Source organism: Agelaius tricolor, unplaced genomic scaffold (genome assembly GCF_023055355.1).
Source record: "Agelaius tricolor isolate 1412-34295 unplaced genomic scaffold, bAgeTri1.0.p SCAF_49, whole genome shotgun sequence".
Lineage (NCBI taxonomy): Eukaryota > Metazoa > Chordata > Aves > Passeriformes > Icteridae > Agelaius > Agelaius tricolor.
Window position 1 is genome coordinate 21746 of NW_027269309.1, and position 26528 is coordinate 48273.

The 26528-nt window shown below is 53.4% G+C and overlaps 1 protein-coding gene across 1 annotated transcript in view; it reads left to right on the plus strand.

The window, feature by feature from the left end:
- The first annotated feature begins 504 nt into the window (after positions 1 to 504).
- LOC139604299 (trichohyalin-like) overlaps positions 505 to 26528 on the plus strand; it is a 35593-nt gene continuing 9569 nt past the window's right edge. Inside the window, exons 1-23 of the mRNA XM_071455422.1 lie at positions 505 to 519; positions 1450 to 1497; positions 1645 to 1877; positions 2338 to 2491; positions 3780 to 3970; positions 5276 to 5495; positions 5958 to 6238; positions 7435 to 7594; positions 8160 to 8400; positions 9016 to 9161; positions 11099 to 11289; positions 12595 to 12814; positions 13277 to 13557; positions 14754 to 14913; positions 15479 to 15719; positions 16335 to 16480; positions 18418 to 18608; positions 19914 to 20133; positions 20596 to 20876; positions 22073 to 22232; positions 22798 to 23038; positions 23654 to 23799; positions 25737 to 25927. Coding sequence (XP_071311523.1) covers positions 505 to 519; positions 1450 to 1497; positions 1645 to 1877; positions 2338 to 2491; positions 3780 to 3970; positions 5276 to 5495; positions 5958 to 6238; positions 7435 to 7594; positions 8160 to 8400; positions 9016 to 9161; positions 11099 to 11289; positions 12595 to 12814; positions 13277 to 13557; positions 14754 to 14913; positions 15479 to 15719; positions 16335 to 16480; positions 18418 to 18608; positions 19914 to 20133; positions 20596 to 20876; positions 22073 to 22232; positions 22798 to 23038; positions 23654 to 23799; positions 25737 to 25927 — 4358 coding nt within the window. The remainder of the gene's footprint in view (positions 520 to 1449; positions 1498 to 1644; positions 1878 to 2337; positions 2492 to 3779; positions 3971 to 5275; positions 5496 to 5957; positions 6239 to 7434; positions 7595 to 8159; positions 8401 to 9015; positions 9162 to 11098; positions 11290 to 12594; positions 12815 to 13276; positions 13558 to 14753; positions 14914 to 15478; positions 15720 to 16334; positions 16481 to 18417; positions 18609 to 19913; positions 20134 to 20595; positions 20877 to 22072; positions 22233 to 22797; positions 23039 to 23653; positions 23800 to 25736; positions 25928 to 26528) is intronic.

Consider the following 26528-nt stretch of genomic DNA (forward strand, 5'->3'; position numbering starts at 1 on the left):
CAGCTCGTGAACTTTGGGGCTTGGACCTTGCAAAGGCCAACGGCACTTAGATTGTGTGCTATTGACCCTGCAAAGGCCAAGAACCTTTGAATATTGGTGTTTACACCCTGCAAAGGCCAAGGGCCTTTGGATATTGGTGTTTACACCCTGCAAAGGCCAAGGGCCTTTGGATATTGGTGTTTACACCCTGCAAAGGCCAAGGGCCTTTGGGTTTTTGGGGTTTAGACCCTGCAAAGGCCAAGGGCCTTTGGATATCAGGGTTTAGACCCTGCAAAGGTCAAGGGCCTTTGGGCACTGGGCTTTAGACCCTGCAAAGGCCAAGGGCATTTGGATATCAGGGTTTAGACCCTGCAATTGCCAAGGGCCTTTGGATATTTGGGGTTTAGAGCCTGCAAAGGCCAAGGGCCTTTGGTCACTGGGGTTTCGACCCTGCAAAGACCAAGGGCCTTTGGTCACTGATATTATCTGTCTCTGATATTATCTGTCTCTTCGTGCGAGGGGCGGATGGAGACCCGGAGGGTGAGTGACAAAGCCGCTGCTCTCCTTGTGCCAAGCCCAGCAGGGACCTGGGTGGGCCTGGGCTGTGCCTTAGGGAACAGTTCCCTTTGGGATCTGCAAGGGATTAACAGTTGGCTGTTCCAGAGCTGGCAGCAGCTGTGGTGCTTGCCCTGGGGACAGGCCTGGGAGGGAATGGGGGGCTCCTGGCTATCCCAGAGCACAGCCACATCTCCTCCACTCTCTTTGTCCCACTGGAGGCCGTGGGCACAAACAAGGGAGCAGCTTTTCATTGCCTTCCCCTCACCCAAATTACAGCGCAGCCTCAGCGCTTCCCAGAGTCAAGAATGAGTTGCTCCCAGACATCTCCAAAATGATCCCCAGTGGCCCAGAGGAGGTCACAAGGATGATAGGAAGATGCTGCAAGGGCTGGAGCACCTGTGCCAAGGGAAAAGGATGCAAGAGTTGGGGTTTTCCTGACTAGAGAAGGTTCCAGGGTGACCTTAGAGTCCCTTCCAATGCATGAAAGGGCTGCAAGAGAGCTGGAGAGGGACTTAAGCCAGGGGCCTGCAGGGACAGGACAAGGCTTCCCAGTGAGACATGGCAAGGATGGATGGGATATTGGGAGGGGATTCTGCCCTCTGAGGGTGCTGAGGCCCTGGCACAGGTTGCCCAGAGAAGCTGTGGCTGCCCCTGGATCCCTGGGAGTGTTCATGGCCAGGTTGGATTGGGCTCTGGGCAGCTCCCCTTCTGGTGTTCTTAGAAGTGATCAGACACCTTGCAGCATGTTTGTTTGCACTGCTGTCAAACTCCTGGGCTGAAAATATTGCCAAGGAAGGGAGGAGGAGCTCAGCTGGAAGTGCTGTGCTCTGGGACAGGCTGGGAAGCACTTAGAGGCAACTGCCTGAGGGGCAGCCATGCAGTCTGAGTGTGCTCTTGCCTGTGCACTTGCAGGGAGCTCGAGGGCTTTCTCACCAGGGACGTTCCTCCAGAGCCCCTCAGGTGAGTAAACTGTGCTGAGCTGGCTGGTCTTTTGAAACTGGTTCTCCATGAATGGACACTGGTTCTTGTGGGATCAGAAGAGGCATCTCAGTGCTACTTTGGAACAGGAACAGAATACCTGACTAACAGCTGGATGTGGCCTTTCAGGTGCTGGTAGACGGCGGTGACAGCATGGCCAATTCCATCATCTGCACCGACAATCCTGGGAACATCCTCTCAACTCTGACATCCACTGATGAACAGCATCCCTTTGAACTGGCTCGGGAAGCTACAGAGAATTGTGAGCGCATGTGGCAACAGTTTGATCAAGTAGAGGAGAGAACCCAGAGGATCAGAAGCCAATACCAGATCATAGACTCTCTGCTAGAAGAAATCTGTAGGTGAGCATTTCCTCCTCCTCCTCCTCCTCCTGCATTCCAGAGGCAATCTGCTTCCAGGTCTGGGAGGTCAGAGGTGTCCTGGATGAAGAAATCACCTGCCTACCATGTGTAGGCCTCAGTGTGGATCTCGAGCAATGTCCTGTCTGGGTTTTGGATGCTCTACTGTGACTCCCAAGGCTGTCTGGGAGATGCAGAGCCATATTGGAATAGAAGACTCCTTCTTCTTGCCGTGCTGCTTCCTGAATTCTGTTCCTTGCATGCCCCTGCCCAGCCACTGCTTGTCACTGAAGGAAGGCAAAATCCTGCCTTCCTTTCCCTTTGCCTCTGGAGGATTTCCTTGGGAGGGAAAGAGCAAGGTCTTCCTTAGCCCACTGCCCCCAGCTCCATCCTGGTGTGCTGAAAATGGCATTGCTGACTCTTCAGGCCTCTTGCTTCTTCTGACTGGGCCTTGTCTCTGCAGTGACTGTGCAAAAATTGAGAAGTCCAAGGAAATGCTGCGGCAATGCACTGGAATCCCGGAGACAGCAGCCTTTTGTCTGCAGCAGCAGAACACCAAGCAGCAGAAGGAAGCGTCAGTCCAGGCAGAAGAGGCAGAACAGCAGGACTGGATGGAGGTTGGTTTTGGAAATGAGATGGTTTTCCCTTGAAAACTCATCTTGCCCCTTCTTGTACAGTGGAGGACTTGGCTGCACTCGAGGGAGAAGGGCCATCCTTGCAGAGGGAGCTGGAAGTCAAGAGGCAGACTTTGGAGGAATTGCAGCTTCAGAGGGATGTGCTGGAGCAAGGGAGGGATGATGGTAGCAGGGCTCTGAACACCTTATTGCTAGGCAGCACCTGTGGCAGTGGGAGTTGTGGCAGCCAGATCAGCCTGATGCTCTTTCAGGCACTAGAAGACAGGCACACTGCTGTGCACACCTGGCTCAAGAGGGCACACGCATTTCTTAGCCAGGGATATGCATGTTCATCAGCAAAGTGTTGCATGCTTCTGCAAAATGTGTTGCTTGGGGCAGCCACAGAGCCTCTAAAAGAGGGAAGGGAGCTGGGGAAGGGTCTGGAGCACAGGTGTGACCAGGAGCAGCTGAGGGAGCTGGGGGGGCTCAGCCTGGAGAAAAGAAGGCTCAGGGCGCACCTTCTTGCTCTCTCCAAGTCCCTGTGACAGGAAGCTGCAGCCAGGTGAGGGTCAGGCTCTGCTTCCAGGGAACAAGGGACAGGAGAAGAGGAAACAGTCCCAAGCTGTGGCAGGGGAGGTTTGGATTGGATGTTACAGGATAGCTGCAAGAGAAGGCTATGTTTCAGAGGGTCTCTGTCAGACACTCTCAGGTCTGGACAATGTGGTAGGTTTGGCAAATGCACAGCAGAGGTTTTGCTTTGGCCACATCAGCCAGACATCCATCAGTCACTAAATATCTGCTCGTCACAAGAGCCGTTTCCCAGTAAAGCATCCTCTCCTTGCAGAGAATTGCTTGGAGTATGTGAAGAGGTGACACTGTGATGCGGGTTTTCTTCTATTAGGGAGAAGTCCTGTATATTTTCCCTTGATTCAGCTGAATTTCCCTTGATTCACTGAAATAGATCCAGAGAGAAATTTTGTTAGCCCAGTGGCAGTTGTGGAAGGTGCAGTGGTTTTATGTGGCAACACAGAGTTTGCAGTAGGGATGTTTGTTGGGAAGGAGCTGTCTGGGCCCGGGCAAGGCAGCAGGGCCTGCCACAGCACTTCCAAGGGAACACTGCCAGAAGCTTTTGGCAGGCCAGGCTATCAGAGCTGCATGGGGCAGATGCTGTGAAACTTTGAGGCCAGGGCACAGGGGCTCCTTGTCCTCTGGCTGCCTGTGAGGTGGCACTGGCTGGCTCTGCACAGGGCTCCCGAGGAAGGGCTCCAGCTGTACCTTGTCCCACTTGCAGGTTTCCGAGGAAGAAGAGTCATCGAGCTGGTCTCTGGAGCTGCTGAGCCAGGAATCCTCTGGCCAAGGGCATGAAGTGGCCCAGGCGTGGCGAGAGGAGGAGCTGCTGGCCCAGAAGGCTGACCTTGAGGGCCGACTGGCAGCCACCGAGTGGCTCCGACAAGACCTTGCCAGGCAGCTGGAGGAGACCAGGTAAAGGCAGGGAGTTGAAACTTTTCAGATGGTTTTACATTCCGTGGACACAATATGTGGAAGCGTCTCAAGGAAAAAGTATAAATGCCACAATGTGAAGATTGTTTTCCTGTCATGTGAAGCCAGCAAAGCTCCCGTCAGCCTTGGGCTCCTGTTTGTGCCGCCGAGCACGCTCCTGTGGGATGTCAAAAGCAATCCAGCCAGCCCTGAACTGAGGAGTAGTTGAACCATGCAGATGCTGAGTGAAACCTCAAGTTTCTCTTGGGTTTGGTTCCTCGTTCTGGGCATTGAACATCCCTCGTTCCTTTCTGAGTCGCTTGACATGATCCTGACCTTCAGACCAGGAAGCCTCATCTTCAGCATTCCAGGCTCTTACCTTGGCACGTTGGGAGTAGCACGCTGCCATTCAGGGTGAAGCCAGAGGCTCCTGCTGACCATCTTGAGGCATTTCTGCTTCCAAGCACACTCTTGAGAAGTGTGGGACAGGATGTAGAGCTGGTTAGAGAGCAGCAGGGAAAGCTCTCTGGAATTCTCAACAGCCTCTGGGCATTCTTGCTGATTGTTGGTGGGCACCCAGCTGCCAAACCTGCCAAGGTGCCTTTGCATGGTCCCTCTCACTGTGTAAAGAAGGACAAGTCCCTTGGGCTACTGCCTGCTTGTTCAGCAACACTCAAATAAAGGCAGCAAGTCTACTCCTGGACCTTGCAAGAGTTGAGACTGCAGTCTCTGCATCGAGGTAGTTGTTGTTCAGACAAAAGGGTGATCTGATTTTTCACAGGTGCTGCCACGACCATGAGATTTTACTGTATCTGCCAAGTAGTTCTGAAGCCTCGTTAAATCCCGGGTGTCTGGAAGATGATGTACCTTTCTGTCCATTATCAAGAGCATTAAAAAGTCAGGAGTCAGCCAGGACAAGAGTCTGTTCTGTCCCCCTGCAGAGCAGCTTGGAAGTGCTGATGAGAGAAGGGCTGTGAGCAGGGACTGGGCTTTTGCTTGTTGCTCCAGCCTGTTTAGGCACAGCTACCCAGAGTCATAGGTCAGGAGCAGCAAGTGAAGGTTTGGCTGTTGAGGCCAAGTTGGGCTGGGCTGCCTGTGCTATGGCAGGCCATAAGGAAGGCCTGGGCAGTCCCTCAGAGGCCCTGCTCTGCTCTGGAAATGGCCCAGATGTGCCTTCTCTGGACGAGTTTCCAGCTGAGCCATTTTCCATCCTCAGGCGTGGGGATCTTGAGCCACGTCGTCCTGGAATAACCGGCTGTGGGTGTCTGGAGCAAGCAACTCACGGCTGTCCATCTTTGCAACTTGTAGGTCAGCAAAGGAGAGCCTGCAATCCAGGCTGTTTGCTGCTCAGCAGCAGATGGCTCAGCTGGAGATGACCTGGAAGCGTGTGGAGGCAGAGCTGCAAGGGGAGCTGCAGGGAGCTCGCAGAGAAGGCCAGGCAGCGCAGAGGAGGCACGAGGAAGAGCTACAAGGCCTCAAAGAGGAAAGGAATCTCCTCCTTGAGCAGAGGGAGGCTCTAGAAAAGCAGGTGAGTGAAAGAGCAGTGGCACTGCAGTCATGCAGCAAGGGGTCTGTGGCCTTCTTGCTTTTCCATGGCAGAGCAGCAGCTGCTGGGGTGAGCCCTGGGGCTGTCTCGTGCTCTGGGGGCTCCATGGCAGCTGCTCTGAAGGACACTCAGTGCTCTGCTGAATGTCAGCTGCTGCTCTGGACAGCTGGGCTAGTCCTCTGTGCTGCTGGCCAGCAAGCAGCAGCATGGATTCCTGCTGGCCTCTTCTTGCTAGCCTTGCTTTGGCAGGTGCTTTCTCAGGTGCCCTTGCGGGTGGGCCACTTAGAGAGTGAAACAAGTTGTCCATGTCCTTTGTGAATCTGGTGCTCTCAGGACAGGGAGGAGTGGAAAGTTGTCCTTTACCTTTGCTCACAGCCTGTGCTGTGGCTGAGTGTGAGAAGCTGTGGCTGTAGCCTCTGACTGCTTTGTTCTGTTTGACTGGAGGTGGCAGAGTTGACATCTCAGCTGGCAGCCTCCCAAGAGTGCCAGGAAAGGACTGCACAGAGAGCCCAGCAAGATGTGAGGGAGACACAGGAAGAGTCCAGGCAGAAGCTGTTGGAGCTTGAGAAGATCCAGAAGATGCTGGAGGAGGCACAACATCAGAACAAGGAGCTGCAAGTGCATCTGGAGTACTTGGAGAGGGAATGGATTCAATGGGAAGAAGTGGCACAGCAAAATTCAGAATTGCAGGCTTCTGTCAATGCTCTAGAGAAGGAAAAGGCCAGGTAAATGAAAGCCTGTGGGACTCTGCATTGTGCTGAATGGATTCCCTCTTTGCCATCTTTGCACCTGCCAGGGACTCTGGCAGCATTTCCTACATGGCAGGTTCTGCACTCCCCGTGCAGACACGTCTCATTATCTGAATGCTGAGTTTCATTTTCTTTTCTTTCAAGCCTTCAGATAGAGTTTTTCTGAAGACAAAGTCTTCTGGGGAAGCCCTTTCCCTCTAGGGGTTATTGTGTGGTTAGGTGGGTGTGTTGACACTGCCCGAGGTGCACTGTAAGGAGCTGCATACATCCATCAGCTCTACCTTGGATCCTGTAACTTGAAGCCTTTGGGGTCTGGATCAGCCTGGCATCTGATGCTTTTTCTGGGCAGAACCATCTTAAGGCCCTGAGTGCTGCTCTAGGCCAGCTTGGCCTTGGAGGCAGCCCAGAAACAAGAATGTCTCTGTTGCATGGTTCCTCATCCAATGTCCCCCGCTGCCTGCAGGGGGTCAAGCAGGGTCCCTGCCACCCTGCACAGTCACAGGCATTTCTGACTGTGCAAAGAATGCAAGGAACAGGACCAAGCTATGGGGGGCTCATGTAGCTGATCAAATCCTGCCAGGCTTCAGTGCCACAGGATTCTTCCTCCAAGAAGAAGACAAAGCAAAGGCAGGGCACTCCTGCTTGCCTGGAGCCTTCTGCATCTTCCATCAGTTTGTGCTCCAAGCCTCAGTTGCCCTTTTGGCCTTTGTTTCTCCAGCTGAAAGTAGGATGGGTGCTGGTAAATCTTCGGGAACTTGCCAGAGATTCCCTGGCTCTAGGGTGCTGCTCCTGCTACCTGGATGTGTAAGATGGGGGAAGGAAATGTCTCTTCCATGCTGACCAAGCCTCCCTGCTTTGGAGCCTGGTTAGTCAGAAGAAAATTGTTCCTCTCCCCTAATGTCTGCATTGCAAGACTTTGTTAGGTTTGTATTCACATTCCCATCTCAGAAAGAACGTATGGCATGCAGGCAGGAACTCGCTGTTCATTCTGGGACAAAAGCAGAGTAGGCACATGCTGGTCAGGGACTGCAGGGGGAACAGTCAAGTCTAAACAGCCATATTGTTGAGAGAAACCTCATCAGGCAGAGCAGTTTCCCCCTGAGGTGGTGTGAGTCCTAAGAGTTGATAAAAGGTGATATCATTTAGTAATGTGTTGCTTGCTTTCCTTCTAGGCTGATTCTGTCTCTTGAAGAAAAGAATGTGTGCCTCAGGACACTGGAAGAGCAGAACTTGGCACTGCAAAATCAGGTGTCTCAGTGTCAATCTGCTCTTCAGGAGACAGAGCAGCTCTATTCTGAGCATAGAAGAGAACTGCTGGGGCTCAACACACAGGTAAGCTGTGCAGTGGCATCCTCTTCTCCAGGGACACACAACAGCACCTTTGCCTTGCAGGCCCCAGCCTCTTTCCCCTGCCAGCAGCATCCACAGTTGCCGTGTTTTGCCCGGGGCTGCTGCTGCACCCTGAGGCTGAGCCTGGATCTGGTCTCTGCTGCAGAAGTTTTCCCCCATCCTCTCCTGGGTCCCAGCAGGAAATGTGGGAGGAGAAGCAGCAGCAGACTCCTCTGGAGCTTCTCTGTCCCTCTGTTGGCAGTGTTGTCCCAGACAGAGTTGGTGCCTGTGCCCGGCACTGAGCAATGTGGGGACACAGAGGTGGCTGTGGCAGGCTGGGCAGGGCACTTCCAGCACAGCCAGTTCAGCCGCTGTTCCGAGCTGCAGCCCAAGGATGCCCATTGCCTCCCTTTCCCTGTTTTCTCTCCATCTGTCTCCATTGGCATCCTTGCTTCTGTGCCTTCTGCGTTTGGCTTGAAGTCATTTCTCCTTTGTGGCTCTCCCTGTGGCCCGCTGTGCAGCCTCAGGAGCAGCCCTGTCCCTGAGGCTCTGTGCATCCATCTTCCAGGCCTGGGCCCTGCTGGAGGCAGTGAAGGAGAAGGCAGCTTTCTTGGAAACTCGACAGAAGCAATTGGAAACTGAGGAGTCTGAGCTGCTTGTGAGGCTCCAGAGCTCTGAGGAAATCTCAGTGGACATTGCCACACAGTGTAAGGCCATGGAGCTGGAGCTGAGGAAGAGACAGGCTCAGAGAGACAATCTCAGGGCTCGCAATAAGGAGCTGCTGAAACAGCTGGAGCAAAGTGAGCAAGGTACAGCTTCTCCTCTCCCATCCACTGCCCCATGCTGTCTGACCTGTGGGGATCTCACTGATGCCTCGCAGAGGAAAAGTGCCCAGAGATGGCAGAGGAGAAAAACAGCCAGCAGGAGATTTCTCCATCCACATGCCAGTGAAAGCTTTCTCTTGAGAAAGGTGCTGTGGCTGGCAGTGCCCTCTGGCTGTGCTAGGGCTGATCCCGTGCACAGCTGGTGCCTCTCAGGCTCCGTGTCTGTGCTAAGGAGCTGTAGCTGGATGCCTCAGCTCCATTCCCCCCAAACTCCAGGCCCTGCCAGAGCCTCCAGGCTATTGGCCTCTCTGGAGCAGGGCTGCACAGGCATCCCCTGTGCTTTGTCTCTCTTAGATTGTTCACTCTGCACAAGGCCAAGAGCAAACACACTTTTCTATCCCTCTTATCCTTGCCCCTTTCATGCCTGCCTTTTTCTCTGCCCGGAAGTTTCCTTCATTTCTGTCCGCTTTGGAGCCTTTGTGGGCTTAGGGCCTGGCAAACACAGGCAGGTAGAGAAGACAGTGCTGTTGTCTCTGCAGGATGCACATCAGTTTAACTTGACTTTTCTTTTCCCCTCCTCCTTCCCCTTCCTTCCTCCAGCAATGTTGAGAGCAGAACACCAGAAAATCTCTCATGAAAATTCCCAGAAGCAAGACGCCATCGCCCTGAAGGAAGATGATGTGACTCTTTGTCACTCTTTGCAAAGGAATTTAGAGGACCTGGAGAAGGAAAGGAAGGATGTGCTGGTGAGATTGGCAGATGCCACAAAGGGCCCTTTCCTAGCTATGTTTGGACCTTGTGCTCATAGTTCTAAAGAGCACCTTTTCCCAGTTAAACTTTTCTAATTGCATTCTACTGAATAAGGAGGAGAAGATGTTGTAGTCATGGGAAAGCCAGTTAATGCTGAGGCTGCTGATTTTCCTCCCTGCTGGGCTTCTGTGCTCTAGAACCTTTAGTTCTCAATGTCCTCAGTGTCCCTATTGACATGGCATGGTTTGGGGAATTCCTGGTGTCCAATGCCATGTTCAGCTTTCTAAATATCTGGATGTGGAAAGAGGGAGGAGAACACAAAGTTTGCTGTTAATAGAAAGGTGTTTGGCCTTGGCCATGGGAGAGCAGCCAGTGGGGAGAGAGGAGAGGAAAGCCAAGGTCTGATCCCCAGCAGGACGTGTGCCTGCAAGGGGAGAACTGGTCCTGAGTGGCAGCAGAGAATGACAGACTGATCTGGCCATTGCTGCTCCCAGAGAGGGCAGTGGGGCTCTGGGGCATGGAGCCATGGGAACTCTACACAGGAGAGGTGGAAAAGCACTGCTCTCAGCCCAGCCCCAGGGAATGAAAGGCTGCGGCTGTTTGCTCTTCCCTTCCTCCCTGATGGAGAGCACATCCTCGTGGCACTGCCTGAATCCCGCTTAGCGGGCACTTGAAATCCTGGCTGCAGTTCTGGCAGCTCCTCCCCAAAGGAGCCCTGGAGTGGAGCTGCAGGAGGTCAGGCAAGGGCAGAAGGGAAGCTGGGATGGGCTGAGTGAGCTGGGAAAGATGCAGCATCAAGGGGAGGGGGGCCCAGCAAAGCTCTGCAGCATGCTGAGAGGCTGAGAGAGAGGGGCAGTCTGTGCCTGCCCCTGCAGCAGGAGTCCAGATCTGGTATGAAAAGCAAAGCAAGAGAGGGAATGAGTGATCCTTTTTCTCCCTGTTTTGGCAGCATGAAAGGGAATTGTACCAGCAGCAGATGAGATATCTGGAAAAGAAGAATCAAATGCATGCACCTGAGATGAGCAATCATAAGGGAAATAATCAAGAATTACAAGTGGAGAGGGAAGAGTTGCAAGAAGATTTGGAGCATGGGGCTGCTGCTTTGAAGAAATCGAGGGACAAGACTCAAGTACTGAGTGCTGCACTGAACAAGAGTGAACTTGCCAGAGGGGCTCTGAAGCAACACTTGGGCTCCCTGAAGGGAAAGATTTGTATCCAGGCAGGCAGAGACATTGACCTTCAGTCCACTCCAGTGTCCCTGAATTATTCAAGTGATGTTTCCCATGAAGAGGTGGGTCTCTATCCCTGTCAGTGCAGGCCTGCTTGGGTAAAGAGCCTTGTCTGTCTGCCTGGCTCCAGCCAGAGGCCACTGACTGCCAGACTGATTCCTGGCACACCCAGAATGACTGATCCAGCTCTGGAGCTTGCTGTTCAAAGCAGCTCCAGGCCAAAAGCTGGGCATGGGGAGCTGCTTCTCCTGTGCCCACAAAAGGGGAGGCAACACATGGGGGTTTGGATTGGGTGTGGGAAGGAATGGAGCCGGTGAGCAGAGTGATGGACTAATGCCAGTTGAGTTTTGGACTAATGGCTGAAAATGTTCAGCACAGCTGGTGCTTAGAGTCAATTATATTGGCAGTTATGGAAGATGCAGTGGTTTTGGGTGGCAACACAGAGTTTGCAGTAGGGATGTTTGTTGGGAAGGAGCTGTCTGGGCCCGGGCAAGGCAGCAGGGCCTGCCACAGCACTTCCAAGGGAACAGTGCCAGAAGCTTTTGGCAGGCCAGGCTATCAGAGCTGCATGGGGCAGATGCTGTGAAACTTTGAGGCCAGGGCACAGGTGCTCCTTGTCCTCTGGCTGCCTGTGAGGTGGCACTGGCTGGCTCTGCACAGGGCTCCCGAGGAAGGGCTCCAGCTGTACCTTGTCCCACTTGCAGGTTTCCGAGGAAGAAGAGTCATCGAGCTGGTCTCTGGAGCTGCTGAGCCAGGAATCCTCTGACCAAGGACATGAAGTGGCCCAGGCGTGGCGAGAGGAGGAGCTGCTGGCCCAGAAGGCTGACCTTGAGGGCCGACTGGCAGCCACCGAGTGGCTCCGACAAGACCTTGCCAGGCAGCTGGAGGAGACCAGGTAAAGGCAGGGAGTTGAAACTTTTCAGATGGTTTTACATTCCGTGGACACAATATGTGGAAGCGTCTCAAGGAAAAAATATAAATGCCACAATGTGAAGGTTGTTTTTCTTGCACCGAAAGCCAGCAAAGCTCTCGTCAGCCTTGGGCTCCTGTTTGTGCCACCGAGCACACTCCTGTGGGATGTCAAAAGCAATCCAGCCAGCCCTGAACTGAGGAGTAGTTGAACCATGCAGATGCTGAGTGAAACCTCAAGTTTCTCTTGGGTTTGGTTCCTCGTTCTGGGCATTGAACATCCCTCGTTCCTTTCTGAGTCGCTTGACATGATCCTGATCTTCAGACCAGGAAGCCTCATCTTCAGCATTCCAGGCTCTTACCTTGGCACGTTGGGAGTAGCATGCTGCCATTCAGGGTGAAGCCAGAGGCTCCTGCTGACCATCTTGAGGCATTTCTGCTTCCAAGCACACTCTTGAGAAGTGTGGGACAGGATGTAGAGCTGGTTAGAGAGCAGCAGGGAAAGCTCTCTGGAATTCTCAACAGCCTCTGGGCATTCTTGCTGATTGTTGGTGGGCACCCAGCTGCCAAACCTGCCAAGGTGCCTTTGCATGGTCCCTCTCACTGTGTAAAGAAGGACAAGTCCCTTGGGCTACTGCCTGCTTGTTCAGCAACACTCAAATAAAGGCAGCAAGTCTACTCCTGGACCTTGCAAGAGTTGAGACTGCAGTCTCTGCATCGAGGTAGTTGTTGTTCAGACAAAAGGGTGATCTGATTTTTCACAGGTGCTGCCACGACCATGAGATTTTACTGTATCTGCAAAGTAGTTCTGAAGCCTCGTTAAATCCCGGGTGTCTGGAAGATGATGTACCTTTCTGTCCATTATCAAGAGCATTAAAAAGTCAGGAGTCAGCCAGGACAAGAGTCTGTTCTGTCCCCCTGCAGAGCAGCTTGGAAGTGCTGATGAGAGAAGGGCTGTGAGCAGGGACTGGGCTTTTGCTTGTTGCTCCAGCCTGTTTGGGCACAGCTACCCAGAGTCATAGGTCAGGAGCAGCAAGTGAAGGTTTGGCTGTTGAGGCCAAGTTGGGCTGGGCTGCCTGTGCTATGGCAGGCCATAAGGAAGGCCTGGGCAGTCCCTCAGAAGCCCTGCTCTGCTCTGGAAATGGCCCAGATGTGCCTTCTCTGGACGAGTTTCCAGCTGACCCATTTTCCATCCTCAGGCGTGGGGATCTTGAGCCACGTCGTCCTGGAATAACCGGCTGTGGGTGTCTGGAGCAAGCAACTCACGTCTGTCCATCTTTGCAACTTGTAGGTCAGCAAAGGAGAGCCTGCAATCCAGGCTGTTTGCTGCTCACCAGCAGATGGCTCAGCTGGAGATGACCTGGAAGCGTGTGGAGGCAGAGCTGCAAGGGGAGCTGCAGGGAGCTCGCAGAGAAGGCCAGGCAGCGCAGAGGAGGCACGAGGAAGAGCTACAAGGCCTCAAAGAGGAAAGGAATCTCCTCCTTGAGCAGAGGGAGGCTCTAGAAAAGCAGGTGAGTGAAAGAGCAGTGGCACTGCAGTCATGCAGCAAGGGGTCTGTGGCCTTCTTGCTTTTCCATGGCAGAGCAGCAGCTGCTGGGGTGAGCCCTGGGGCTGTCTCGTGCTCTGGGGGCTCCATGGCAGCTGCTCTGAAGGACACTCAGTGCTCTGCTGAATGTCAGCTGCTGCTCTGGACAGCTGGGCTAGTCCTCTGTGCTGCTGGCCAGCAAGCAGCAGCATGGATTCCTGCTGGCCTCTTCTTGCTAGCCTTGCTTTGGCAGGTGCTTTCTCAGGTGCCCTTGCGGGTGGGCCACTTAGAGAGTGAAACAAGTTGTCCATGTCCTTTGTGAATCTGGTGCTCTCAGGACAGGGAGGAGTGGAAAGTTGTCCTTTACCTTTGCTCACAGCCTGTGCTGTGGCTGAGTGTGAGAAGCTGTGGCTGTAGCCTCTGACTGCTTTGTTCTGTTTGACTGGAGGTGGCAGAGTTGACATCTCAGCTGGCAGCCTCCCAAGAGTGCCAGGAAAGGACTGCACAGAGAGCCCAGCAAGATGTGAGGGAGACACAGGAAGAGTCCAGGCAGAAGCTGTTGGAGCTTGAGAAGATCCAGAAGATGCTGGAGGAGGCACAACATCAGAACAAGGAGCTGCAAGTGCATCTGGAGTACTTGGAGAGGGAATGGATTCAATGGGAAGAAGTGGCACAGCAAAATTCAGAATTGCAGGCTTCTGTCAATGCTCTAGAGAAGGAAAAGGCCAGGTAAATGAAAGCCTGTGGGACTCTGCATTGTGCTGAATGGATTCCCTCTTTGCCATCTTTGCACCTGCCAGGGACTCTGGCAGCATTTCCTACATGGCAGGTTCTGCACTCCCCGTGCAGACACGTCTCATTATCTGAATGCTGAGTTTCATTTTCTTTTCTTTCAAGCCTTCAGATAGAGTTTTTCTGAAGACAAAGTCTTCTGGGGAAGCCCTTTCCCTCTAGGGGTTATTGTGTGGTTAGGTGGGTGTGTTGACACTGCCCGAGGTGCACTGTAAGGAGCTGCATACATCCATCAGCTCTACCTTGGATCCTGTAACTTGAAGCCTTTGGGGTCTGGATCAGCCTGGCATCTGATGCTTTTTCTGGGCAGAACCATCTTAAGGCCCTGAGTGCTGCTCTAGGCCAGCTTGGCCTTGGAGGCAGCCCAGAAACAAGAATGTCTCTGTTGCATGGTTCCTCATCCAATGTCCCCCGCTGCCTGCAGGGGGTCAAGCAGGGTCCCTGCCACCCTGCACAGTCACAGGCATTTCTGACTGTGCAAAGAATGCAAGGAACAGGACCAAGCTATGGGGGGCTCATGTAGCTGATCAAATCCTGCCAGGCTTCAGTGCCACAGGATTCTTCCTCCAAGAAGAAGACAAAGCAAAGGCAGGGCACTCCTGCTTGCCTGGAGCCTTCTGCATCTTCCATCAGTTTGTGCTCCAAGCCTCAGTTGCCCTTTTGGCCTTTGTTTCTCCAGCTGAAAGTAGGATGGGTGCTGGTAAATCTTCGGGAACTTGCCAGAGATTCCCTGGCTCTAGGGTGCTGCTCCTGCTACCTGGATGTGTAAGATGGGGGAAGGAAATGTCTCTTCCATGCTGACCAAGCCTCCCTGCTTTGGAGCCTGGTTAGTCAGAAGAAAATTGTTCCTCTCCCCTAATGTCTGCATTGCAAGACTTTGTTAGGTTTGTATTCACATTCCCATCTCAGAAAGAACGTATGGCATGCAGGCAGGAACTCGCTGTTCATTCTGGGACAAAAGCAGAGTAGGCACATGCTGGTCAGGGACTGCAGGGGGAACAGTCAAGTCTAAACAGCCATATTGTTGAGAGAAACCTCATCAGGCAGAGCAGTTTCCCCCTGAGGTGGTGTGAGTCCTAAGAGTTGATAAAAGGTGATATCATTTAGTAATGTGTTGCTTGCTTTCCTTCTAGGCTGATTCTGTCTCTTGAAGAAAAGAATGTGTGCCTCAGGACACTGGAAGAGCAGAACTTGGCACTGCAAAATCAGGTGTCTCAGTGTCAATCTGCTCTTCAGGAGACAGAGCAGCTCTATTCTGAGCATAGAAGAGAACTGCTGGGGCTCAACACACAGGTAAGCTGTGCAGTGGCATCCTCTTCTCCAGGGACACACAACAGCACCTTTGCCTTGCAGGCCCCAGCCTCTTTCCCCTGCCAGCAGCATCCACAGTTGCCGTGTTTTGCCCGGGGCTGCTGCTGCACCCTGAGGCTGAGCCTGGATCTGGTCTCTGCTGCAGAAGTTTTCCCCCATCCTCTCCTGGGTCCCAGCAGGAAATGTGGGAGGAGAAGCAGCAGCAGACTCCTCTGGAGCTTCTCTGTCCCTCTGTTGGCAGTGTTGTCCCAGACAGAGTTGGTGCCTGTGCCCGGCACTGAGCAATGTGGGGACACAGAGGTGGCTGTGGCAGGCTGGGCAGGGCACTTCCAGCACAGCCAGTTCAGCCGCTGTTCCGAGCTGCAGCCCAAGGATGCCCATTGCCTCCCTTTCCCTGTTTTCTCTCCATCTGTCTCCATTGGCATCCTTGCTTCTGTGCCTTCTGCGTTTGGCTTGAAGTCATTTCTCCTTCGTTGCTCTCCCTGTGGCCCGCTGTGCAGCCTCAGGAGCAGCCCTGTCCCTGAGGCTCTGTGCATCCATCTTCCAGGCCTGGGCCCTGCTGGAGGCAGTGAAGGAGAAGGCAGCTTTCTTGGAAACTCGACAGAAGCAATTGGAAACTGAGGAGTCTGAGCTGCTTGTGAGGCTCCAGAGCTCTGAGGAAATCTCAGTGGACATTGCCACACAGTGTAAGGCCATGGAGCTGGAGCTGAGGAAGAGACAGGCTCAGAGAGACAATCTCAGGGCTCGCAATAAGGAGCTGCTGAAACAGCTGGAGCAAAGTGAGCAAGGTACAGCTTCTCCTCTCCCATCCACTGCCCCATGCTGTCTGACCTGTGGGGATCTCACTGATGCCTCGCAGAGGAAAAGTGCCCAGAGATGGCAGAGGAGAAAAACAGCCAGCAGGAGATTTCTCCATCCACATGCCAGTGAAAGCTTTCTCTTGAGAAAGGTGCTGTGGCTGGCAGTGCCCTCTGGCTGTGCTAGGGCTGATCCCGTGCACAGCTGGTGCCTCTCAGGCTCCGTGTCTGTGCTAAGGAGCTGTAGCTGGATGCCTCAGCTCCATTCCCCCCAAACTCCAGGCCCTGCCAGAGCCTCCAGGCTATTGGCCTCTCTGGAGCAGGGCTGCACAGGCATCCCCTGTGCTTTGTCTCTCTTAGATTGCTCACTCTGCACAAGGCCAAGAGCAAACACACTTTTCTATCCCTCTTATCCTTGCCCCTTTCATTCCTGCCTTTTTCTCTGCCTGGAAGTTTCCTTCATTTCTGTCCGCTTTGGAGCCTTTGTGGGCTTAGGGCCTGGCAAACACAGGCAGGTAGAGAAGACAGTGCTGTTGTCTCTGCAGGATGCACATCAGTTTAACTTGACTTTTCTTTTCCCCTCCTCCTTCCCCTTCCTTCCTCCAGCAATGTTGAGAGCAGAACACCAGAAAATCTCTCATGAAAATTCCCAGAAGCAAGACGCCATCGCCCTGAAGGAAGATGATGTGACTCTTTGTCACTCTTTGCAAAGGAATTTAGAGGACCTGGAGAAGGAAAGGAAGGATGTGCTGGTGAGATTGGCAGATGCCACAAAGGGCCCTTTCCTAGCTATGTTTGGACCTTGTGCTCATAGTTCTAAAGAGCACCTTTTCCCAGTTAAACTTTTCTAATTGCATTCTACTGAATAAGGAGGAGAAGATGTTGTAGTCATGGGAAAGCCAGTTAATGCTGAGGCTGCTGATTTTCCTCCCTGCTGGGCTTCTGTGCTCTAGAACCTTTAGTTCTCAATGTCCTCAGTGTCCCTATTGACATGGCATGGTTTGGGGAATTCCTGGTGTCCAATGCCATGTTCAGCTTTCTAAATATCTGGATGTGGAAAGAGGGAGGAGAACACAAAGTTTGCTGTTAATAGAAAGGTGTTTGGCCTTGGCCATGGGAGAGCAGCCAGTGGGGAGAGAGGAGAGGAAAGCCAAGGTCTGATCCCCAGCAGGACGTGTGCCTGCAAGGGGAGAACTGGTCCTGAGTGGCAGCAGAGAATGACAGACTGATCTGGCCATTGCTGCTCCCAGAGAGGGCAGTGGGGCTCTGGGGCATGGAGCCATGGGAACTCTACACAGGAGAGGTGGAAAAGCACTGCTCTCAGCCCAGCCCCAGGGAATGAAAGGCTGCGGCTGTTTGCTCTTCCCTTCCTCCCTGATGGAGAGCACATCCTCGTGGCACTGCCTGAATCCCGCTTAGCGGGCACTTGAAATCCTGGCTGCAGTTCTGGCAGCTCCTCCCCAAAGGAGCCCTGGAGTGGAGCTGCAGGAGGTCAGGCAAGGGCAGAAGGGAAGCTGGGATGGGCTGAGTGAGCTGGGAAAGATGCAGCATCAAGGGGAGGGGGGCCCAGCAAAGCTCTGCAGCATGCTGAGAGGCTGAGAGAGAGGGGCAGTCTGTGCCTGCCCCTGCAGCAGGAGTCCAGATCTGGTATGAAAAGCAAAGCAAGAGAGGGAATGAGTGATCCTTTTTCTCCCTGTTTTGGCAGCATGAAAGGGAATTGTACCAGCAGCAGATGAGATATCTGGAAAAGAAGAATCAAATGCATGCACCTGAGATGAGCAATCATAAGGGAAATAATCAAGAATTACAAGTGGAGAGGGAAGAGTTGCAAGAAGATTTGGAGCATGGGGCTGCTGCTTTGAAGAAATCGAGGGACAAGACTCAAGTACTGAGTGCTGCACTGAACAAGAGTGAACTTGCCAGAGGGGCTCTGAAGCAACACTTGGGCTCCCTGAAGGGAAAGATTTGTATCCAGGCAGGCAGAGACATTGACCTTCAGTCCACTCCAGTGTCCCTGAATTATTCAAGTGATGTTTCCCATGAAGAGGTGGGTCTCTATCCCTGTCAGTGCAGGCCTGCTTGGGTAAAGAGCCTTGTCTGTCTGCCTGGCTCCAGCCAGAGGCCACTGACTGCCAGACTGATTCCTGGCACACCCAGAATGACTGATCCAGCTCTGGAGCTTGCTGTTCAAAGCAGCTCCAGGCCAAAAGCTGGGCATGGGGAGCTGCTTCTCCTGTGCCCACAAAAGGGGAGGCAACACATGGGGGTTTGGATTGGGTGTGGGAAGGAATGGAGCCGGTGAGCAGAGTGATGGACTAATGCCAGTTGAGTTTTGGACTAATGGCTGAAAATGTTCAGCACAGCTGGTGCTTAGAGTCAATTATATTGGCAGTTATGGAAGATGCAGTGGTTTTGGGTGGCAACACAGAGTTTGCAGTAGGGATGTTTGTTGGGAAGGAGCTGTCTGGGCCCGGGCAAGGCAGCAGGGCCTGCCACAGCACTTCCAAGGGAACAGTGCCAGAAGCTTTTGGCAGGCCAGGCTATCAGAGCTGCATGGGGCAGATGCTGTGAAACTTTGAGGCCAGGGCACAGGTGCTCCTTGTCCTCTGGCTGCCTGAGAGGTGGCACTGGCTGGCTCTGCACAGGGCTCCCGAGGAAGGGCTCCAGCTGTACCTTGTCCCACTTGCAGGTTTCCGAGGAAGAAGAGTCATCGAGCTGGTCTCTGGAGCTGCTGAGCCAGGAATCCTCTGACCAAGGACATGAAGTGGCCCAGGCGTGGCGAGAGGAGGAGCTGCTGGCCCAGAAGGCTGACCTTGAGGGCCGACTGGCAGCCACCGAGTGGCTCCGACAAGACCTTGCCAGGCAGCTGGAGGAGACCAGGTAAAGGCCGGGAGTTGAAACTTTTCAGATGGTTTTACATTCCGTGGACACAATATGTGGAAGCGTCTCAACGAAAAAATATAAATGCCACAATGTGAAGGTTGTTTTTCTTGCACCGAAAGCCAGCAAAGCTCTCGTCAGCCTTGGGCTCCTGTTTGTGCCACCGAGCACACTCCTGTGGGATGTCAAAAGCAATCCAGCCAGCCCTGAACTGAGGAGTAGTTGAACCATGCAGATGCTGAGTGAAACCTCAAGTTTCTCTTGGGTTTGGTTCCTCGTTCTGGGCATTGAACATCCCTCGTTCCTTTCTGAGTCGCTTGACATGATCCTGATCTTCAGACCAGGAAGCCTCATCTTCAGCATTCCAGGCTCTTACCTTGGCACGTTGGGAGTAGCATGCTGCCATTCAGGGTGAAGCCAGAGGCTCCTGCTGACCATCTTGAGGCATTTCTGCTTCCAAGCACACTCTTGAGAAGTGTGGGACAGGATGTAGAGCTGGTTAGAGAGCAGCAGGGAAAGCTCTCTGGAATTCTCAACAGCCTCTGGGCATTCTTGCTGATTGTTGGTGGGCACCCAGCTGCCAAACCTGCCAAGGTGCCTTTGCATGGTCCCTCTCACTGTGTAAAGAAGGACAAGTCCCTTGGGCTACTGCCTGCTTGTTCAGCAACACTCAAATAAAGGCAGCAAGTCTACTCCTGGACCTTGCAAGAGTTGAGACTGCAGTCTCTGCATCGAGGTAGTTGTTGTTCAGACAAAAGGGTGATCTGATTTTTCACAGGTGCTGCCACGACCATGAGATTTTACTGTATCTGCAAAGTAGTTCTGAAGCCTCGTTAAATCCCGGGTGTCTGGAAGATGATGTACCTTTCTGTCCATTATCAAGAGCATTAAAAAGTCAGGAGTCAGCCAGGACAAGAGTCTGTTCTGTCCCCCTGCAGAGCAGCTTGGAAGTGCTGATGAGAGAAGGGCTGTGAGCAGGGACTGGGCTTTTGCTTGTTGCTCCAGCCTGTTTGGGCACAGCTACCCAGAGTCATAGGTCAGGAGCAGCAAGTGAAGGTTTGGCTGTTGAGGCCAAGTTGGGCTGGGCTGCCTGTGCTATGGCAGGCCATAAGGAAGGCCTGGGCAGTCCCTCAGAAGCCCTGCTCTGCTCTGGAAATGGCCCAGATGTGCCTTCTCTGGACGAGTTTCCAGCTGACCCATTTTCCATCCTCAGGCGTGGGGATCTTGAGCCACGTCGTCCTGGAATAACCGGCTGTGGGTGTCTGGAGCAAGCAACTCACGTCTGTCCATCTTTGCAACTTGTAGGTCAGCAAAGGAGAGCCTGCAATCCAGGCTGTTTGCTGCTCACCAGCAGATGGCTCAGCTGGAGATGACCTGGAAGCGTGTGGAGGCAGAGCTGCAAGGGGAGCTGCAGGGAGCTCGCAGAGAAGGCCAGGCAGCGCAGAGGAGGCACGAGGAAGAGCTACAAGGCCTCAAAGAGGAAAGGAATCTCCTCCTTGAGCAGAGGGAGGCTCTAGAAAAGCAGGTGAGTGAAAGAGCAGTGGCACTGCAGTCATGCAGCAAGGGGTCTGTGGCCTTCTTGCTTTTCCATGGCAGAGCAGCAGCTGCTGGGGTGAGCCCTGGGGCTGTCTCGTGCTCTGGGGGCTCCATGGCAGCTGCTCTGAAGGACACTCAGTGCTCTGCTGAATGTCAGCTGCTGCTCTGGACAGCTGGGCTAGTCCTCTGTGCTGCTGGCCAGCAAGCAGCAGCATGGATTCCTGCTGGCCTCTTCTTGCTAGCCTTGCTTTGGCAGGTGCTTTCTCAGGTGCCCTTGCGGGTGGGCCACTTAGAGAGTGAAACAAGTTGTCCATGTCCTTTGTGAATCTGGTGCTCTCAGGACAGGGAGGAGTGGAAAGTTGTCCTTTACCTTTGCTCACAGCCTGTGCTGTGGCTGAGTGTGAGAAGCTGTGGCTGTAGCCTCTGACTGCTTTGTTCTGTTTGACTGGAGGTGGCAGAGTTGACATCTCAGCTGGCAGCCTCCCAAGAGTGCCAGGAAAGGACTGCACAGAGAGCCCAGCAAGATGTGAGGGAGACACAGGAAGAGTCCAGGCAGAAGCTGTTGGAGCTTGAGAAGATCCAGAAGATGCTGGAGGAGGCACAACATCAGAACAAGGAGCTGCAAGTGCATCTGGAGTACTTGGAGAGGGAATGGATTCAATGGGAAGAAGTGGCACAGCAAAATTCAGAATTGCAGGCTTCTGTCAATGCTCTAGAGAAGGAAAAGGCCAGGTAAATGAAAGCCTGTGGGACTCTGCATTGTGCTGAATGGATTCCCTCTTTGCCATCTTTGCACCTGCCAGGGACTCTGGCAGCATTTCCTACATGGCAGGTTCTGCACTCCCCGTGCAGACACGTCTCATTATCTGAATGCTGAGTTTCATTTTCTTTTCTTTCAAGCCTTCAGATAGAGTTTTTCTGAAGACAAAGTCTTCTGGGGAAGCCCTTTCCCTCTAGGGGTTATTGTGTGGTTAGGTGGGTGTGTTGACACTGCCCGAGGTGCACTGTAAGGAGCTGCATACATCCATCAGCTCTACCTTGGATCCTGTAACTTGAAGCCTTTGGGGTCTGGATCAGCCTGGCATCTGATGCTTTTTCTGGGCAGAACCATCTTAAGGCCCTGAGTGCTGCTCTAGGCCAGCTTGGCCTTGGAGGCAGCCCAGAAACAAGAATGTCTCTGTTGCATGGTTCCTCATCCAATGTCCCCCGCTGCCTGCAGGGGGTCAAGCAGGGTCCCTGCCACCCTGCACAGTCACAGGCATTTCTGACTGTGCAAAGAATGCAAGGAACAGGACCAAGCTATGGGGGGCTCCTGCAGCCAATCAAGTCCTGCCAGGCTTCAGTGCCACAGGATTCTTCCTCCAAGAAGAAGACAAAGCAAAGGCAGGGCACTCCTGCTTGCCTGGAGCCTTCTGCATCTTCCATCAGTTTGTGCTCCAAGCCTCAGTTGCCCTTTTGGCCTTTGTTTCTCCAGCTGAAAGTAGGATGGGTGCTGGTAAATCTTCGGGAACTTGCCAGAGATTCCCTGGCTCTAGGGTGCTGCTCCTGCTACCTGGATGTGTAAGATGGGGGAAGGAAATGTCTCTTCCATGCTGACCAAGCCTCCCTGCTTTGGAGCCTGGTTAGTCAGAAGAAAATTGTTCCTCTCCCCTAATGTCTGCATTGCAAGACTTTGTTAGGTTTGTATTCACATTCCCATCTCAGAAAGAACGTATGGCATGCAGGCAGGAACTCGCTGTTCATTCTGGGACAAAAGCAGAGTAGGCACATGCTGGTCAGGGACTGCAGGGGGAACAGTCAAGTCTAAACAGCCATATTGTTGAGAGAAACCTCATCAGGCAGAGCAGTTTCCCCCTGAGGTGGTGTGAGTCCTAAGAGTTGATAAAAGGTGATATCATTTAGTAATGTGTTGCTTGCTTTCCTTCTAGGCTGATTCTGTCTCTTGAAGAAAAGAATGTGTGCCTCAGGACACTGGAAGAGCAGAACTTGGCACTGCAAAATCAGGTGTCTCAGTGTCAATCTGCTCTTCAGGAGACAGAGCAGCTCTATTCTGAGCATAGAAGAGAACTGCTGGGGCTCAACACACAGGTAAGCTGTGCAGTGGCATCCTCTTCTCCAGGGACACACAACAGCACCTTTGCCTTGCAGGCCCCAGCCTCTTTCCCCTGCCAGCAGCATCCACAGTTGCCGTGTTTTGCCCGGGGCTGCTGCTGCACCCTGAGGCTGAGCCTGGATCTGGTCTCTGCTGCAGAAGTTTTCCCCCATCCTCTCCTGGGTCCCAGCAGGAAATGTGGGAGGAGAAGCAGCAGCAGACTCCTCTGGAGCTTCTCTGTCCCTCTGTTGGCAGTGTTGTCCCAGACAGAGTTGGTGCCTGTGCCCGGCACTGAGCAATGTGGGGACACAGAGGTGGCTGTGGCAGGCTGGGCAGGGCACTTCCAGCACAGCCAGTTCAGCCGCTGTTCCGAGCTGCAGCCCAAGGATGCCCATTGCCTCCCTTTCCCTGTTTTCTCTCCATCTGTCTCCATTGGCATCCTTGCTTCTGTGCCTTCTGCGTTTGGCTTGAAGTCATTTCTCCTTCGTTGCTCTCCCTGTGGCCCGCTGTGCAGCCTCAGGAGCAGCCCTGTCCCTGAGGCTCTGTGCATCCATCTTCCAGGCCTGGGCCCTGCTGGAGGCAGTGAAGGAGAAGGCAGCTTTCTTGGAAACTCGACAGAAGCAATTGGAAACTGAGGAGTCTGAGCTGCTTGTGAGGCTCCAGAGCTCTGAGGAAATCTCAGTGGACATGGCCACAGAGTGTAAGGCCATGGAGCTGGAGCTGAGGAAGAGACAGGCTCAGAGAGACAATCTCAGGGCTCGCAATAAGGAGCTGCTGAAACAGGTGGAGCAAAGTGAGCAAGGTACAGCTTCTCCTCTCCCATCCACTGCCCCATGCTGTCTGACCTGTGGGGATCTCACTGATGCCTCGCAGAGGAAAAGTGCCCAGAGATGGCAGAGGAGAAAAACAGCCAGCAGGAGATTTCTCCATCCACATGCCAGTGAAAGCTTTCTCTTGAGAAAGGTGCTGTGGCTGGCAGTGCCCTCTGGCTGTGCTAGGGCTGATCCCGTGCACAGCTGGTGCCTCTCAGGCTCCGTGTCTGTGCTAAGGAGCTGTAGCTGGATGCCTCAGCTCCATTCCCCCCAAACTCCAGGCCCTGCCAGAGCCTCCAGGCTATTGGCCTCTCTGGAGCAGGGCTGCACAGGCATCCCCTGTGCTTTGTCTCTCTTAGATTGTTCACTCTGCACAAGGCCAAGAGCAAACACACTTTTCTATCCCTCTTATCCTTGCCCCTTTCATTCCTGCCTTTTTCTCTGCCTGGAAGTTTCCTTCATTTCTGTCCGCTTTGGAGCCTTTGTGGGCTTAGGGCCTGGCAAACACAGGCAGGTAGAGAAGACAGTGCTGTTGTCTCTGCAGGATGCACATCAGTTTAACTTGACTTTTCTTTTCCCCTCCTCCTTCCCCTTCCTTCCTCCAGCAATGTTGAGAGCAGAACACCAGAAAATCTCTCATGAAAATTCCCAGAAGCAAGACGCCATCGCCCTGAAGGAAGATGATGTGACTCTTTGTCACTCTTTGCAAAGGAATTTAGAGGACCTGGAGAAGGAAAGGAAGGATGTGCTGGTGAGATTGGCAGATGCCACAAAGGGCCCTTTCCTAGCTATGTTTGGACCTTGTGCTCATAGTTCTAAAGAGCACCTTTTCCCAGTTAAACTTTTCTAATTGCATTCTACTGAATAAGGAGGAGAAGATGTTGTAGTCATGGGAAAGCCAGTTAATGCTGAGGCTGCTGATTTTCCTCCCTGCTGGGCTTCTGTGCTCTAGAACCTTTAGTTCTCAATGTCCTCAGTGTCCCTATTGACATGGCATGGTTTGGGGAATTCCTGGTGTCCAATGCCATGTTCAGCTTTCTAAATATCTGGATGTGGAAAGAGGGAGGAGAACACAAAGTTTGCTGTTAATAGAAAGGTGTTTGGCCTTGGCCATGGGAGAGCAGCCAGTGGGGAGAGAGGAGAGGAAAGCCAAGGTCTGATCCCCAGCAGGACGTGTGCCTGCAAGGGGAGAACTGGTCCTGAGTGGCAGCAGAGAATGACAGACTGATCTGGCCATTGCTGCTCCCAGAGAGGGCAGTGGGGCTCTGGGGCATGGAGCCATGGGAACTCTACACAGGAGAGGTGGAAAAGCACTGCTCTCAGCCCAGCCCCAGGGAATGAAAGGCTGCGGCTGTTTGCTCTTCCCTTCCTCCCTGATGGAGAGCACATCCTCGTGGCACTGCCTGAATCCCGCTTAGCGGGCACTTGAAATCCTGGCTGCAGTTCTGGCAGCTCCTCCCCAAAGGAGCCCTGGAGTGGAGCTGCAGGAGGTCAGGCAAGGGCAGAAGGGAAGCTGGGATGGGCTGAGTGAGCTGGGAAAGATGCAGCATCAAGGGGAGGGGGGCCCAGCAAATCTCTGCAGCATGCTGAGAGGCTGAGAGAGAGGGGCAGCCTGTGCCTGCCCCTGCAGCAGGAGTCCAGATCTGGTATGAAAAGCAAAGTGAGAGAGGGAATGAGTGGCCCTTTTTCTCCCTGTTTTGGCAGCATGAAAGGGAATTGTACCAGCAGCAGATGAGATATATGGAAAAGAAGAATCAAATGCATGCACCTGAGATGAGCAATCATAAGGGAAATAATCAAGAATTACAAGTGGAGAGGGAAGAGTTGCAAGAAGATTTGGAGCATGAGGCTGCTGCTTTGAAGAAATTGAGGGACAACAATCAAGTACTGAGTGCTGCACTGAACAAGAGTGAACTTGCCAAAGGGGTTCTGAAGCAACACTTGGGCTCCCTGAAGGGAAAGATTTGTATCCAGGCAGGCAGAGACATTGACCTTCAGTCCACTCCAGTGTCCCTGAATTATTCAAGTGATGTTTCCCATGAAGAGGTGGGTCTCTATCCCTGTCAGTGCAGGCCTGCTTGGGTAAAGAGCCTTGTCTGTCTGCCTGGCTCCAGCCAGAGGCCACTGACTGCCAGACTGATTCCTGGCACACCCAGAATGACTGATCCAGCTCTGGAGCTTGCTGTTCAAAGCAGCTCCAGGCCAAAAGCTGGGCATGGGGAGCTGCTTCTCCTGTGCCCACAAAAGGGGAGGCAACACATGGGGGTTTGGATTGGGTGTGGGAAGGAATGGAGCCGGTGAGCAGAGTGATGGACTAATGCCAGTTGAGTTTTGGAGTAATGGCTGAAAATGTTCAGCACAGCTGGTGCTTAGAGTCAATTATATTGGCGGTTATGGAAGATGCAGTGGTTTTGGGTGGCAACACAGAGTTTGCAGTAGGGATGTTTGTTGGGAAGGAGCTGTCTGGGCCCGGGCAAGGCAGCAGGGCCTGCCACAGCACTTCCAAGGGAACAGTGCCAGAAGCTTTTGGCAGGCCAGGCTATCAGAGCTGCATGGGGCAGATGCTGTGAAACTTTGAGGCCAGGGCACAGGTGCTCCTTGTCCTCTGGCTGCCTGAGAGGTGGCACTGGCTGGCTCTGCACAGGGCTCCCGAGGAAGGGCTCCAGCTGTACCTTGTCCCACTTGCAGGTTTCCGAGGAAGAAGAGTCATCGAGCTGGTCTCTGGAGCTGCTGAGCCAGGAATCCTCTGACCAAGGACATGAAGTGGCCCAGGCGTGGCGAGAGGAGGAGCTGCTGGCCCAGAAGGCTGACCTTGAGGGCCGACTGGCAGCCACCGAGTGGCTCCGACAAGACCTTGCCAGGCAGCTGGAGGAGACCAGGTAAAGGCCGGGAGTTGAAACTTTTCAGATGGTTTTACATTCCGTGGACACAATATGTGGAAGCGTCTCAAGGAAAAAATATAAATGCCACAATGTGAAGGTTGTTTTTCTTGCACCGAAAGCCAGCAAAGCTCTCGTCAGCCTTGGGCTCCTGTTTGTGCCACCGAGCACACTCCTGTGGGATGTCAAAAGCAATCCAGCCAGCCCTGAACTGAGGAGTAGTTGAACCATGCAGATGCTGAGTGAAACCTCAAGTTTCTCTTGGGTTTGGTTCCTCGTTCTGGGCATTGAACATCCCTCGTTCCTTTCTGAGTCGCTTGACATGATCCTGATCTTCAGACCAGGAAGCCTCATCTTCAGCATTCCAGGCTCTTACCTTGGCACGTTGGGAGTAGCATGCTGCCATTCAGGGTGAAGCCAGAGGCTCCTGCTGACCATCTTGAGGCATTTCTGCTTCCAAGCACACTCTTGAGAAGTGTGGGACAGGATGTAGAGCTGGTTAGAGAGCAGCAGGGAAAGCTCTCTGGAATTCTCAACAGCCTCTGGGCATTCTTGCTGATTGTTGGTGGGCACCCAGCTGCCAAACCTGCCAAGGTGCCTT